This window comes from Carcharodon carcharias, chromosome 3 (assembly GCF_017639515.1).
Source record: "Carcharodon carcharias isolate sCarCar2 chromosome 3, sCarCar2.pri, whole genome shotgun sequence".
NCBI lineage: Eukaryota > Metazoa > Chordata > Chondrichthyes > Lamniformes > Lamnidae > Carcharodon > Carcharodon carcharias.
In genome coordinates this window covers 115,578,507-115,594,603 of record NC_054469.1, presented here as the reverse complement: position 1 = coordinate 115,594,603, position 16,097 = coordinate 115,578,507, and the positions used below count along the sequence as shown (strand labels likewise).

Genomic DNA, 16,097 nt, shown 5'->3' with positions numbered 1-16,097 from the left:
GACACGACACCGAGCGAAAGGAGATGCGAGACTGAGCGAAAGGAGATGCGAGACCGAGCGAGAGAGCGTGAGAGACAGAGCAAGGGAGCACAAGAGAGAGAGTGCAAAGGCGAGTGTGGGAATGTTTGAGAGTGAGAGAGGGGTGTGTGTGGAAGAGAGAAAAAGAGAGAGATAGAAAGGGAGAGTTTGTATGTGTCTGTGTGTGAGAGAGAGCGCGAGAGAGAGAGGGCGCGCGAGATAGAGGGCGCGCGAGAGAGAGGGCGCGCGAGAGAGAGGGCGCGCGAGAGAGAGGGCGCGCGAGAGAGAGGGCGCGCGAGAGAGAGGGCGCGCAAGAGAGAGGGCGCGCAAGAGAGAGGGCGCGCGAAAGAGAGGGCGCGCGAGAGAGAGGGCGCGCGAGAGAGAGGGCGCGAGAGAGAGAGGGCGCGAGAGAGAGGGCACGCGAGAGCGAGGGCACACGAGAGAGAGAGGGCACGCGAGAGAGAGAGTGCAAGAGAGAGTGCGAGCAAGAAAGAAAGTGCAAGAGAGAGTGTGAGAGATAGAGTGCATGCGAGAGAGCGAGAAAGAGAGCATGTGCAAGAGATGGAAAGAGAGAGTGCGAGAGAGAGTGAGAGAGAGAGTGTGAGAAAGAGAGTGCGAGAGAGAGAGAGCGAGAGAGCGCGAGAGTGAGAGAGAGTGAGAGAGAGAGGGCGCAAGAGAGAGAGAGAGGGCGCAAGAGATAGAGAGAGGGCGCAAGAGAGAGAGAGAGAGGGCACAAGAGAGAGAGAGGGCACAAGAGAGAGAGAGGGCACAAGAGAGAGCGCACCAGTGAGAGAGAACGCGCGAGTGAGAGAGAATGCGCGAGTGAGAGAGAATGCGCGAGTGAGAGAGCGCGCGCGAGAGAGTGCAAGAGAGAGCGTGAGAGCACGAGAGAGAGTGCGAGAGAGAGAGAGCACAAGAGAGAGAGCATGAGAGAGAGCGCGCGAGAGAGAGCGCGAGTGAGAGAGCGCGAGTGAGAGAGCGCGAGTGAGAGAGCGCGAGTGAGAGAGCGCGAGTGAGAGAGCGCGAGTGAGAGAGCGCGAGTGAGAGAGCGCGAGTGAGAGAGCGCGAGTGAGAGACTGCGCGCGAGTGAGAGAGAGCGCACAATTGAAAGAGCGCGCAAGTGAGAGAGAGCACAATAGAGAGAGAGAGCACGAGAGAGTGAGCGCGAGAGGGAATGCAATAGAGATAAAGTGCGAGAGAGAGCGGAAGATGGAGAGAGAATATGAGAGAGTGAAGGCGAGACAGAGCGATAGGAGACGCGAGACCGAGCGAGAGGAGAGGTGAGACCGAGGAGACGCAAGACCGAGCGAGAGGAGACACGAGACCGAGTGAATGGAGACGCGAGACCGAGCGAGAGGAGACGCGAGACCGAGCGAGAGGAGACACGAGACCGAGTGAATGGAGACGCGAGACCGAGCGAGAGGAGACGCGAGACTGAGCGAGAGAGCGAGCGAGAGAGCACACGAGAGAGCGCACGAGAGAGAGAGCAAGCGAGAGAGAGAGCGCGAGAGAGAGAGAGGAGCGCGAGAGAAAGAACGCGAGAGAGAGCGCGAGAGAATATGAGAGAACACGAGAGACAGAAAATACGAGAGAGAAAGAAAGAAGGCAAGGCAGAGCGAGAGGAGACGAGACAGAGCAAGAGGAGACGTGAGAGAGAGCGAGAGGGTGCGAGAGTGAGAGAGAGAGAGTGCGAGGGGGGAGAGAGAGTGCGAGGGGGAGAGCATGATGGTGGAGAGCACGAGGGAGGAGAACACAGGGAGGATAGCATGAGGGGGAGAGCGCAAGGGGGGAGAGCACAAGAGGGGGTGGGGGCGAGGGGGGAGAGTTTGTTTGTGTGTGTGCGCGTCTGTGTTTGAAAGAGAGCAAGTGAGAGTCAGGGAGAGAGTGCGTGAGACAGAGAGTGTGAGGGATTGTATGTGTGTGTGTGTGTGAGAGAGAGAGAGGGGGAGGGAGAGAATAAGATAGTGAGAGAGAGTGTGTGTCTGTATGAGAGTGAGACAGCGAGTGAGAGAGCACGAGAGTGTGCGCACGAGAGAGAGTGCGCGCGAGAGTGCGCGCGAGAGAGAGTGCGCGCGAGAGAGAGTGCGCGCAAGAGAGAGAGTGCGCGTGAGGGAGAGAGTGCGCGCGAGGGAGAGAGTGCGCGCGAGGGAGAGAGTGCGCGCGAGGGAGAGAGTGCGCGCAAGAGAGTGCGCGCAAGAGAGTGCGCGCAAGAGAGAGAGAGTGCGAGAGAGAGAGTGTAAGAGAGAGAGAGAGTGGAAGAGAAAGAGTGGAAGAGAGAGAGTGCGAGAGAGAAAGTGCCAGAGAGAGAGTGCCAGAGAGAGAGAGTACCAGAGAGAGAGAGTACCAGAGAGAGAGAGTGCCAGAGAGAGAGAGTGCCAGAGAGAGTGCCAGAGAGAGAGAGTGCCAGAGAGAGTGCCAGAGAGAGCAAGAAGGTGCGAGAGAGAGTGTGAGATACAGAGCACGCGAGAGACAGAGCACGCGAGAGACAGAGCACGCGAGAGAGTGCAAGAGAGAGAGTGCAGGAAAGAGAGAGAGTGCGAGAGAGAGAGTGCGAGACAGAGTGCAAGAGAGAGAGTGGGAGAAAGAGTGCGAGAGAGTGTGTGCAAGAGAAAGATAGTGCGAGAAAGGGCGAGAGTGCTAGAGTTCAAGAGAAAACAAGAGTGCAAGAGACAGCGAGAGTATGCGAGAGAGAGTGCGCGAGAAAGGGTGAGAATGCGAGAGTTCAAGAGAGACCAAGAGTGCGAGAGACTGCGAGAGTATGCGAGAGAGAGGGCGCTAGAGAGATAGAGCACGAGACAGTGAAAGAGTACGAGACAGTGAAAGAGTATGAGACAGTGAAAGAGTACGAGAGTGAAAGAGTGCGAGAGTGAAAGAGTGCGAGAGTGAAAGAGTGCGAGAGTGAAAGAGTGCGAGAGTGAAAGAGTGCGAGATAGTGAAAGAGTGAGAACGAGTGAGTACGAGAGAGAGTGCGAGAGAGAGTGCGAGAGAGAGAGCGAGAGAGAGAGTGCAAGAGAGAAAGAGTGCGAGAGAGAGAGAGTGCGAGAGAGAGAGAGATGCGAGAGAGAGAGTGCGAAGGTGAGTGTGGAAATGTTTGAGAGGGGTGTGTGTGGGAGAGAGAAAGAGAGAGAGAGAGAGAGAGGGAGAGTTTGTGTGTGTTTGTGTGTGAGAGAGAGCGCGAGAGATAGAGTGCGAGAGAGAGAGATAGAGTGCGAGAGAGAGAGATAGAGTGCGAGAGAGTGCGAGAGAGAACCCAAGAGAGAGCGCGAGAGAGAGAGTGCGAGAGAGAGAGCACGAGAGAGAGAGCACGAGAAAGTGCAAGAGAGAAAGCGCAAGAGAGAAAGCGCAAGAGAGAAAGCGCAAGAGAGAGAGAGCGCGAGTGAGAGAGCACAATAGAGAGAGCACGAGAGGGAGTGCAAGAGAGATAGAGCACGAGAGAGAGAGCACAAGAGAGATAGAGCACGAGAGAGAGAGCGCAAGAGAGATAGAGCATGAGAGAGAGAGCGCAAGAGAGATAGAGCACGAGAGAGAGAGCGCAAGAGAGATAGAGTGTGAGAGAGAGAGCGCAAGAGAGATAGAGCGCGAGAGAGAGAGCGCAAGAGATAGAGCGCAAGAGAGATAGAGCGCAAGAGAGATAGAGCGCGAGAGAGAGAGCGCAAGAGAGATAGAGCACGAGAGAGAGAGAGCGCAAGAGAGAGAGAGCGCAAGAGAGAGAGAGCGTGAGAGAGAGCGCAAGAGAGATAGAGCACGAGAGAGAGAGCGCAAGAGAGATAGAGTGCGAGAGAGAGAGCGCAAGAGAGATAGAGTGCGAGAGAGAGAGCGCAAGAGAGATGGAGTGCGAGAGAGAGAGCACAAGATGGAGAGAGAATATGAGAGAGCGAAGGTGAGACCGAGTGAGAGGAGACACGAGACCGAGCGAGAGGAGACGTGAGACCGAGCGCTCGAGAAACCGAGCACGCGAGAGACAGAGAATACAAGAGAGAGAGAATATGAGAGAGAAAGAAGGCAAGGCAGAGAGAGAGGAGACGAGACAGAGCAAGAGGAGACGTGAGAGAGAGCGAGAGGGTGCGAGAGCGAGACCGAGAGAGAGAGTGCGAGAGAGGGTACGAGTGAGAGAGAGTGAGAGTGCGAGGGGGGAGAGAGAGAGAGAGTGTGAGAGGGGGAGAGAATGCGAGAGGGGGAGAGCATGATGGTGGAGAGCACAAGGGAAGAAAGCGTGACGGGGAGAGCGCAAGGGGGTAGAGTGGCGAGGGGGGAGAGTTTGTGTGTGTGTGTGCATCTGTGTTTGAAAGAGAGCAAGTGAGAGTGAGGGAGAGAGTGTGTGAGAGAGAGAGTGTGAGGCAGTGTATGTGTGTGTGCGTGCATGTGAGAGAGAGAGAGAGGGGGAGAGGGAGAGAATAAGATAGTGTGCGAGAGTGTGTGTCAGGGAGTGCGAGACAGGGAGTCAGAGTGTGAGAGAGAGTGAGAGTGTGTGTGTGTGTGTGGGCACGTGCATGTGTGTCTGACTTCACTCCCAATCTCAGGTGCTCACTCACTCTCTCACACCAACACATACTCACGCCCACTCACACAGTGAGTGAGTGAGCACCCTGAGACTAGGAGTGAGCCAGACATGCATATTTTGACCTCTCACACACTAATGGTCATCTTTCTGAATTGCTCTTATTTAAAAACATTATCAATTTATTGCACTGACATTGCCTTATTTTTGCTCAGCAAGTTGTTTCCTTTCTTACTTTAATTTTTTTTTTGGAAATTCATGCTTAATGTTATGCCAACCCTTATCTTTCTGAAATTTGCTCACTGGCCCCTCGAGTGAGAGAAAAATGGAAATGCGCCCCTCCCCAACCCCATGCGAAAAGGCCTGGTTTAAAACAATTTCATACCTGGCAAATACTGAGTTAAAGCTTACAAAGAACGTTTTGTCACCTTCCCACTCTTTCAATAGAGTTGGGTAAATCATTATAAGTAAATGTTGCACATTTAATGCCAAGATTAATTGAAATTGATTGGAAACGGTGTGTTCAAAGTTCAAATACACAATCAGTAGATTATGAAGCATGGAACAATCAGCAATGCACCATTCTTTGTATTTCAGACAGATCTGCACTGTTCTTATCCAGTCTGCATTGAAGATCTCTAAATACAAACACAGCCTGATTTCCAGAGTGTATGTACACTCTTGGGAGTTCCATTCTACTGAACTTCTTGTGCAAAGGGCCATCTTTGGGCAAAATTTCCCCACGCCCCTTAGCACTATGCTCGGTAGGGTTATGAAAAAAATTAGAAACTTTTTTTCAGATTACTACAGATTAGAGGTAGCAGTTGGATTGATGCATTTTGTGATATATTTAAAAAGCAGACTTTAATGTTAAAGATCAGTTCAACCAAATTGACTATCGCAGGATAGGGAGGTGATAAGAGTTGTGCAATGCCTCAATGGAAGTCACATGCGACTCTTAAATAAACCTGAGCATGCGGTACACATTCACACTTGGATCAGGAAATGAAGACTAAACGAGCATCACCCTGAATGGAATCAAAAACAAAATATGAAGAAAGATTGATTTCTCCAAATCCTTTAAGGGGAAAAATGTATAGGAGGTTCACATGGATCAATATAGGACCACACAGAAAAAGGTTAAAACATTATTCTGAAGGGTAAGAAGCAACATGGACATTTTAATACTTCAATAGCATAAGTCAGATAAAGGTGAAAACTCTGAAAAATGCAGATTATACCAAAATAGAATATTTCCTAAAAGGCGTGAAACTTGTAAATGTAGACGTTCAGTGGAACTTGAGTGTACTCCTACAAGGAACGCAAAGTTATTATGCAGCTACAGCAAGCAATTAGGAAGGCAAATGGCAAGTTGGCCTTTAATGATTAGAGAACAAGAATATGCTGAGAAGCTGCGTAAGTTGGGCCTGTACTCTCTGGAGTTAAGAATGAGGGGTGATCTCATTGAAACATAAGATTCTGAAGGAGCTTGACAAGGCAGGCACAGAGGTTGTTTCTCCGGACTGGGGAACTGAAAACACAAAAACCCAGTCTCAGGATAAGGGGCTAATCATTTAGAACTGAGATGAAGAGTAATTTCTTCACTCAAAGGGTTGTGAATTTTTGGGATTCTCCACCCCAGAGAGTTATGGATGTGACATCATTGAAAATATTTAAAGCTGAGATAGACAGATTTTTGGCCTCTCAGGGAGTCAGAAGGTATGGGGACCGAGCAGGAAAATGAAGTTGAAGCCCAAGATCAGCCATGATCATATTGAATGGCAGAGCAGGCTTAAGAGGCCGTATGGTCTACTCCTGCTCCTATTTCTTATGATCCTATGATCCTCTAGCTCTTAAGATATTCAGACATAATGGGTGGAATCATATCAACTTCGTCCCAACTGCAATGGCAAAACTATTCAGGGTCGAGAACCCAACACCTTCATGTACTTTCCCCGAACAAAACAATTAGCAGCCTGTCTTCAGGTTCCTCAACCAATCATGGAGGATGCATAGGATGACCCACCTAATTAACAGACGCCAAGCAGGACTCACACTGGCAGCACCTGCTTGGACAAAAACAAGCAGTATGGGCGAAGAAAGAGCCAGGTCATGGATGTGAAAGGCTGCCTCTTCCCAACCCACCCCTCCCCCCGACCCTAGTTCAAAGTTTCATCCTTGAAGATCATGCTGCGAGCAGTAAGAGCACGGAGAGAAGTCCTCCTTCTGGAGAATGGCTGGAAGATATCAGCCAGTCTTGCCAAGCAGGCATGGCATGAAGTTGCAGAAGAGTGTGCTGGCGAGGGCCAGGATCCAGTGCCATTAAAGGTTCAATCACCTCATAAGGTCCAGCAAGGTGAGTGTCCTGCAACTTTCAGCTGGCAGCCATCACCCTCTCAATCTCCCTAGCAGGCTTCTAAACGACTGCTATAACTGAGCCATTAGTCACACACGTTGCTTTCTCTCCAGCTTCCACCTCATATCTCCATGTCAATTCTCCATTCACATTTAACTGCAACCTTATGACCTCTCACTACCATTCCAGTCACCCTCCTCAAATGCTCACCTTCCGTCCTCAGCAATCAGTTAGGGGTGTGAGGTCCCTAACTCTGTCGTTTCACACTGCCGGAAAAGAGAGTCCACAACTAAAGGGAGAGGCACAGAACTGGAAGTGGAGCTGCAGTCATGACAATCCTGACTTTGCTGGAGGAAGAAGCCCTGCAGGTCAGCAGAACAGGTTGTCGGCAATGGAGAAACAGGGGTGGCCCCAGAAACTAGTGACAGCATTCAATGTCACACTGAAACTTGGCACTTGTTTATCATATTGAATTGATGTCACCAAATGTCATGCTACGAGCTATGCTGCCTTGTTACCTTATTTCACTAAAGTTCAGCACTAACTCATGTGTTTCATCTCCCACAGGTGCATTAAAAGTGCCAGAGGAGTTGAAAGTGTTGTGGAGTCTTCAGAAGAATGCATTGTCACATTATTCTTTTGCACCCTCCATTAGTGCAGATGCACAATCCTTTTTGGGTCCAGATTCTCAGTTTAGATAGGGTGGCACATGGTAAAGAGCACATCACACATGAGCTGGAGAAGGGAGTATCCCTGTTGGAGGGTGCAGGACACTTCAAGCCTTGCTCACCTGGACACAGATGCTGAGCCTCCAGATAATGCAATGAGCCTGTGGAGCAGCAAGGGGAAATGTGTGTGTCCCTGTCAGAATTTCCCAAGGCATGCATGTTCTTTATTAGAAAATGGAGGAGTCCATCTCTAGTAGGAGTACCATGATGCCTCAGGCATATGTGCAAATAACCACCTCCACTGAAAGAGTGGTCAACCTCCTGAAGAATCAGATATGGCAGGTCACTGAATAGATGCTGGCCCACAACAATGGCCTGCACTAGTTGGTTGCTACTTTGCAAGCATTAGACAAAGACTCACCTTGATAGCTAAATGTTATGCTCAAATGCAGTCAAATACTCTCCACTTTTGGTCAGTAGGGAAGTGCAGGTGGGCCCTAAGAGGGAAGATGGAGAAAGGGCTGATGGCAGCGGGAGTTCTTCTCAAGGCTGTTCGACACCCTGCCTCCAATTCTGCTGAAGCCATGTGTGTAATACCATAAATGAATAAGATGAAAACTTAAGAGGAAAAGGTCTTAGTTGAACAAAAGGAATCACTTGTGTGTTTATTGCATTGTATTTATTAATGTGCCACTGAAGCACTTTATTTCAAGGATGGCTTGAGTTCTTGAGACTTACTTATCGTCACAGCATTAACTTTGTTGGATAACACATTGGCTGTTGTCAGGTAAATGCACCTGAATGACGTGAGCCCCACTAATGAGAAGGTAAGGCTGTGAATGTGATGGGTGGAATCCTGTTTGTAAGGAAGAGATTTGCTGATGGGGGAGCCTTGCACAAGGATTATGATTTTCAATGCAGCAAACACAGTTCTCAAGTGAAACATGCCTGGGTGAGGGAGTTGCAGAATTCTCAGAAAGGCAGGCCTGAGGCAGGATAAAACAATGCCTCAAGATCCTGCTCTTCCTCCCAGGATGACATGTGCTCTCCACCATCCTCTGGCATCAGCTGCAGTACTCACTTCAGTGCCATATTATGCAGGGCTCAGCACACCACTATAATCCAGGTGACCCTTGATGAGGCATGTTGATCAGTCAAGGCAACAGCACCTCATTTTCAGCAAGCCAATGGTTTGGTCCACTGTGGCTCCCGTGGTCATATGTCTCCAGTTGTACCTCTTTTGTGCCTCTGCAGTGGGGTTCCTCAAAGGGGTCATTAAACAAGTTTTCAATGGGGATTCCTTTTGCCCCACAAGCCAACGGCTCAGACTGTCTAGTAGAGAGAAGAGTTGTAGAACCAGAGGCTGCTGTAAGGTGCTGTCGTGGCACCTTCCTGGATACTTGGCACAAACTTGCATAATCTTCTTTCGATGGCCACATACCAGCTACACATTGAAGGTATCGAATGCCTTCCAGTTGACAAAAACTGTTCTGATGGTGCCTTGCTGGCCACATGGGTACAGTCTACAATCCCCTAGGTCTATGGAGATCCTGTGAGGGAGGTAAAGCCCACAGCTCTCTGGGTTGAACTGGACTGATTGGTCTCAAATTTACTGTAGTTAGGAGCCCTCGTAAAGCATTGGTGCCCTGGTTGATAGACAGTGCATGCTCATCACCTTCTTCCAGTCAGATACCAACATAGCATTTCTGCCTTTCAGAAGGGACGTTAAACAGAGGACCCAGTCTGTCCTCTCAGGTGGATGTAAACGATCCCATAGGACACCATTTCAAAGGCGGGGTTTCTCTCCAGTGTCTATGGGCCAATACTTATTCCTTGACTAACATCACTAAAAAAAAATGATCATTTTGAATTGCTGTCTGGAAGGCGTGCACTAATTGGCTGCCATGTTTCCCTACAATAGCACACTGGCTACACTTTGACTGTAAAGCACTTTAGAAATCCAGAGGCCATAAAAGTGTCTACTGTTTGTTAATTTTTACCAAACATGGTTACATAAAAGTCATTGAGCTAGATCAAAGGGCCAGATCATTGCTGTAAGCAATGAATGAGATTGGCACGATATTTCAGGCAGAGCCAAAACCTGTTTATCACCACTGCTCGATGTTTGAGTCTGAGGCTAACACCCGCTATCATTGAGCAAGGCACCCAGGGTAACTAACTGCAGGGACTAGCATTTAACACTGGAAGCACTCCCCCAATTATTCCATCTTCTTTAACCATCAAACCAATATTCCAAGTTCTTGCATTACTTAATGTATAAAAAAAACAGTAGCACAGGTGTCAAACATACAGTCTCACGCAAATTAAATGTTTCTTTCCCCTCCAGAATGAGTTCATAACAATGCAGTGGTATATGATCTGTTAAAATGGGCAAGATTGCTGAGGTGTAGAGCTTGAACAATACAACTTAACTTCAGATTTTGTAATAGTAAACAACTTTACAAAGATGATGTACAATTTATTTGCACTGTGCAGTTCCAAGAAACTCATTTTTGGAAAAAAATTAGAAAGGGAAAAGTTCACTTTTCAGATTTGAAGTCGATCTAAGGGCACCTTACAAGTTACTGACTTCTCAATATTTGTGAATCAAAAAATTCAGATGTGTGGAAAATTCCCAGATGAAGAAACAACTTAGCATCATTTTTCCACATACAGATCAAGTGAAAAGAATGTTTTCTCCTGCATTTGGGTGAATGTGACCACAGATGCCTTTACATTACCACTGATTCTTAATGAATTTTTAAGTAATGTAACTCAAAATGTAGTGAACTGCATTATATCTGTTTTATCTTTCTCTCAGTGAATTACACAGCCTGTTTTGGACCAACTTGTTCATGAAAGGTAATGATTAATGGAATTAAATGAAAAACATTGGTCTGCCTAAAAAAGTAATCATATATGTATGATGCCTTACCTCCTCAGCAGGATAGAAACAATAGTTCCAGTACCAGAAAGTTTTGGGTAGGTAACTTTTTGACAAATGATGCTCCGGTGGAAAAGGATGAAAAGTTTCTTTTTTATTTGTGTCTCTGGAATCACCAGCTTCTACATTAACGGTTTCCATACATTTCCCCATGGCTAAATCTTCAGTAGATGTAAAATGAGTGCATTTCCCTGTCTTGAAGGCATCAACAAATCTTTTCAGTGCTTCCTTGCTTAAAACATACCCAGCTCCACCACTCATGTATCCTTGCTTAACATATGGCTTAAATTTTCTTCCAAAGAATATAGGCTGATCAGGGGAGTACTTTGAAAGCAGCCAGCGCAAATTGTCAACAATCACATAAGTGTCATCATCTGCTTTCATAAACCAATCAGCATCATTCAAGTGATGCTCATGAACATACTGAAAAGCTTTGATAGTTTTCCAATATAACTGGTCCCTGCCTTCTTTAACGCCCAGTCCCACTGTAGGGAAATTTTTGTCTTCTTCTGAGCTCATGAAAAGCACAACGTTACATTTTTTGCTCCAAGTGGCTTTGACATGTTTGGCCTTTGTGGCTAGGTTCTGAGGCCCAGTCATCACCCAGCAGAGGATTCGTACTCTCTTGTATAGCTCATCCGCAACACTTCTGTTTTCATCTGGGTAGAGAAGATACATGTATTTGTTTAAAATTGAAAAAATATTATCCAAAGGAATTCGGTTTAAAATATCAGATACAAACATTCAGAATATTCTGTACTCATTTTATTTCAGAATACCCAAAACTAGAGAACACTGAAAAAAGACATAACTATGGTAAATGTAGGGGTTCCGATAATACCTTGCATTTATCTTGTTCCTCCTGGTAAATTGCCATTCTTTGCTGACTGGGAAGAAAGACAAATTTTGAACTAAAGACTTCTGATTATTCAGCATGAGCTACTTCTTTTTGGGGGGGGGTGGGGTGGTGATCAGGATGGGTTGCTAGAGAGAGAGATGTGAACTGCAAATGAAAATTAATTGAGAAAAGACTAACACACTAGAAATGGTTCAGTCAAGAACTGAATATCCATCTGTGCCTGTGATAATGTCTCAATGTTTTTGATAATCTTAACTCTGTAGTTTCAGTTGAGGTGTAAAGTACTATATTGCTTGAGTGATCAAGTGTGGAGAAAACTGTAACATTTGTACAACCTATTGGGAAGTAATTACTTTATACCTGATAGACTTTACTGAGCTATCATACTTTATGTAAGTACCTACTAGCTGAGCCCTTTTTTGTTTTGGTTTTTCTGAATCAATCACTAACTTCACTTGTTAGCTAAGCTTGAGTTACAATTGGAGAGGGGAAAAAAATTGTATCATGAGGAAAATTCAAAATCCCTATTGTGTTATTTAGAGGATGGGGATAATTCTGTGTGTAAACCAGAATGAAAGCAAGTGCAAAGAAATATCAAAGAAATGGCCATTGTATTGTTTTCTCAATCTTTGAACATAGAGATGAACTGGCTGTTAAAGCCAGATGGGGGACAGAAAATCAATGCAGTATTCCACAAAGACTCTTTCTCCCCACAGTATCCCTCATCGAAGACTATTCCTGTGATCCATCCTGGTGAGCCAAATGAAGCCTTAAATAGCAGGGTTAAAAAATTAGAGAAAATGAGCAGGGACAGCTGAATCTCTGGAAAGGCTTGACTAATGGTGCTTTTAATATGAACCTCTATAGCTGTTTTTTCTACATCTAATGATTTGGCTGAAATTTATGCAAATAAATTATTTTTCACAATATAAGAACAATAACAGGCTAAGGAAGCTGAGCAGTCTACCTTTGTCCTTATTTTCCTTCATGTACATTAGTCCTGATTCTGGATTCCTTCTTCAGTCTTTTAGGAAAAGATGGGAGCAAGTCACTGAGACACATTTGGGAGGGCAAACAAGACAAGAGAATACAAAATAAACAGTGGGATACTGAGATGTGTAAAGGAACAAAGAGACGCTGAAGTGCATGCCCATGTCCTGAAAGTAGTAGGACATGTAGATAAGGTGGTTAAGATGGCACGTGGACTACTTTCCTTTATTAGTAGAGGCATAGAATATAAGAACATGGAGGTTATGCTAGAACTGTATACATTAGTTAGGCCACAGCTACATTACTGAGTACAGTGCTGGTCACTGCATTAGAGGGAGCATGCAATCGCACTAGAGAGAGTACAGAGGAGATTTACAAGGATGTTGCCAGGACTGGAAATTTTTAGCTAAGAGGAATGGCTGAATGGTTTAGGGTTCTTTTCTTGGGAACAGAGGAGGTTGAGGGGATATTTATTTGAGAGATAAAGTTTTTAGGGAGAACCTACTTCTCTCTTAGATACTTAAAATATTTGATAGAAGGATTAGAGTGGAGTTGAAGGTAAAATGTTTAACAAGTACAGTAATGATGCTTTTTATGTTATCAGAAACGTTAGTGCGGTAATAGACATCATGCATTTGCCAAGGAAGAGGTACAGTCAACATCGATCACTGTTAAAACCCTCCTAGTGGCATTTTCAGATGTACATAACCAGAGGCTTTCTAAAACTTATTGCCATAAGGCATAAGAAAAAAAAGAGATGGGCAATAACACACAGCATGCTCTTTTTATATGGATTTGAAGCAACAACAACAAAAAAGGGCCAATACAATTTGAGTTGAAATAAATTTGTTTTAGCAAGCATTTCCATGCCCCATCTGAGATTCTATTATAACTAGCGGAGAAACTCAAATTACTTATTTTTTGAGTTCTTCTCAACAGTTTCTGACTTTACATTACATTTACTATGACTTTACATTACATTTACTATGACTTTACATTAACAATCCTTAGTGAGATTCAAGGCATTTGAAAGATCTTGTGTTTCAGAAAGCATTTAGAAAAAATTCCGATTCATAATATTATCTGTGGTCACAACTACTTTATAATTTCCCATTACATATCAATAAAGCTTTTCAGGATTCAAATATCTATGTAACTCCACCACAATATTACATAAAATTGGAAAGATACCTTTATGTTGACTGACATCAGCATTAAAGTTCATCTCTCCTTGAAGATGTTGATGGGGTTGGTGGTGGTGAGAGTCCTCCAAGTGGCCATGAGGGTCATTGAGAAGCAGGTGGTTGTGCTGGGGTGCTTCTTTATTTATTGCACTAATCGCTAGATGGCAGATGACAAATCCTAATCCCAACCCACAACAAAACATGAGCAGAGAAATTACAGACCGTCTCACTGCCATTTCCAAGCAGTAATGTGCTGGTGAAAAAGAAAGAAAAAATAGATTGCAGACATATTTCATTACAGGGCAAATTCACAAATGTCAACAGCCGATCAGGAGTTTGGTTTCTTTAATGCACCAAAACTTTAAAATTGACTCACTGAAACTTTCATCCTTTAATTTGTGTGAAAGTTCTAAATGATGGCCTTGATTACCACATGTTCCTTTACCTATGTACTTAATTCTATCAGTTTTTTTAAAAACCAAGGACAAACAAGATGTATAGAAGATATAGATCAGCACAGGCAGAGGCAGGGGTAACTCATGGGCCTGGCAGTAGTGGAGCCGGGGGTCCTGGGTTTAGGTGACATTGAGGGACAATATTAGATTTGGTGGAACTGCAATGGGGCACTGCGGCCGGACAACACTATGGCAATGGATGTTGTTATACTTTAGGATTAGGACTTTCATCCGTTAGAGTGTTTGGGGAGGAAGGAAGGGAAGGTTTGAAAGGCAATCAGTGGTGGTACAAAGGAGAGAATATTTGTGGTACGATGGATGCAGGGATGAGGGGCTCTCGATTTGGACACAGGGATACTGCAGCACTGCAGGAAACTTCTTTAAGAATTTTGAACATATTATGCACAAAATCCAGCAATTTCTGTTGTTGAAAAACAACCAGGCATCTTATAGAAGAACATTCACAAGATAAATCTCTCTACTGTTGATAAAAGTCTCAAGGGCAATTAGGGATGGACAATGGACAATAAATGCTGCCTGACCAGTGACACCCACATCCCATGAACAAATTTTTTATCAGTCTAATCTTCAAACTGGGGTGGGTTGGTTGCTCTCAGCCAGGACAGTGAAACAGGGACCACAATTTTCCTTGCATTCTAAGACTCAGGAATAGAAAATTACCCATGTTATAAAGCGTGTCTGCGTGGGAACTGAATAATAACTAGATCTGACTTGGCTAAGATAATTCCCTATGGGATAACTAAGCAACAATCATCATCTAACATTACACATGAAGAATGGACATACTGGACTGTTGTTAGCATCTATGGAGTCATAATCAATCACAAGTCAGCATTTTCAAGAATGTAGCGAAAACAACTGAGGAGCTAAAAATACATAAAAAAGCATAGCTAAAGAAAGTATTGATTTTAAACGAAATTATGATTGCTTTTCCCCCTTCCAGAGCTCTTAAAAAACAATAATGCAAAAATTAAGATCTATGGTTAAGAGTCAGTTATGAAAGCTACTACCATTATCTAAAACAATACCTGTTGACTAAGGTTGAATTCAAGATAATGATTCATTTAAGTTCAAATTAAGCACTACAGGAAGGATCCTAAAGTAGCAAATTGCACAACCACATTTTAACATTACTTTCTGGCACTAGAGGCAATTAACATCTATATTAATGGATATATTTTATAGAATTTACAGAGCAAGTCAAGAACATTAAAAAGGTCATTCTCTATCTGCAATATTCACTGGAGAAGTATTGATCTCTAAGTGTACTTTACTAACTAACTTTACTTACTGTAAACTGATTACTACCCAGTTGGTGCTGCCACCCACACCTTCCCCCTACCCACCAAATTCTTGTTGTTTTCAAACCGAATATTAGAGTTCTGAAAAGTGAGGGCAGGCAATAAACATTATTCTGTGTGTAGTCAGAGATGCTCTTCAAAGCGATTACTCCCAATTGATAGGCTATCTACTACAAGCTTTTGCCCACTGGTTTTGCCCATTGTCTGCTATAACTTTGACAATAAAATCTCCAGGTCTCTTGCCAAATATATGGAGGACAATTAGGAGAATCCCCACAGAAATTAAAGGTACACATGTTTTATCTTTATTTTATAAAAGGTCCAATTTATCAGTAACAGAATGGGATTTCAACATAAGCAATTGTAAGGTCATCTATTTTGGACCATAAAAAAACAAGATCTGATAATTTTTTTTAAGAACGGTGAGAAGGTAGGAATAGTGAATCTCCAAAGGGATTTAGGGGTCCGTGTACACTGATCACTAAAATGTAGCAGCCTGGTACAAGGAATAATCAAAAAGGCTAATAGAATGTTTGCCTTTATAACTAAAAGGAGGAAATTTTGCTACAGCTACACAAAAGCCTTGATTACCACATCTGGAGTACTGAGCAGTTCTGCGCACCTCACCTTAGAAAGAATATACTGGCCTTGGTAGCAGTGCAGAGCAAATACACCAGAACATTATCAGGCCTCATGGGTTAAGTTATGAGGAAAGATCATAAGAAAACAAGCAAGAAAGACTTGCATTTACATAACACTTTTCACAACCACCAGATGTCACGAAGCGTTTTACAGCTAATCAA

At 44.7% G+C, this 16,097-nt stretch overlaps 1 protein-coding gene across 4 annotated transcripts in view; it reads right to left on the bottom strand.

Moving 5' to 3' along the window:
- LOC121276383 (glycoprotein-N-acetylgalactosamine 3-beta-galactosyltransferase 1-like) overlaps window positions 1-16,097 on the bottom strand; it is a 45,142-nt gene that overhangs the window by 6,339 nt on the left and 22,706 nt on the right. For 2 of the 4 annotated variants that reach the window (XM_041184720.1, XM_041184721.1), the window contains exons 2-3: window positions 13,525-13,770; window positions 10,476-11,143 (exon numbers count right to left, since the gene is read on the bottom strand). In XM_041184720.1, the coding sequence (XP_041040654.1) occupies window positions 10,476-11,143; window positions 13,525-13,753 (897 nt within the window). In that variant the 5' untranslated portion in view covers window positions 13,754-13,770. Of the gene's footprint in view, window positions 1-10,475; window positions 11,144-12,310; window positions 12,395-13,524; window positions 13,771-16,097 lie in introns of those variants that run through there. The other 2 variants (XM_041184722.1, XM_041184723.1) reach the window with 2 other exon arrangements.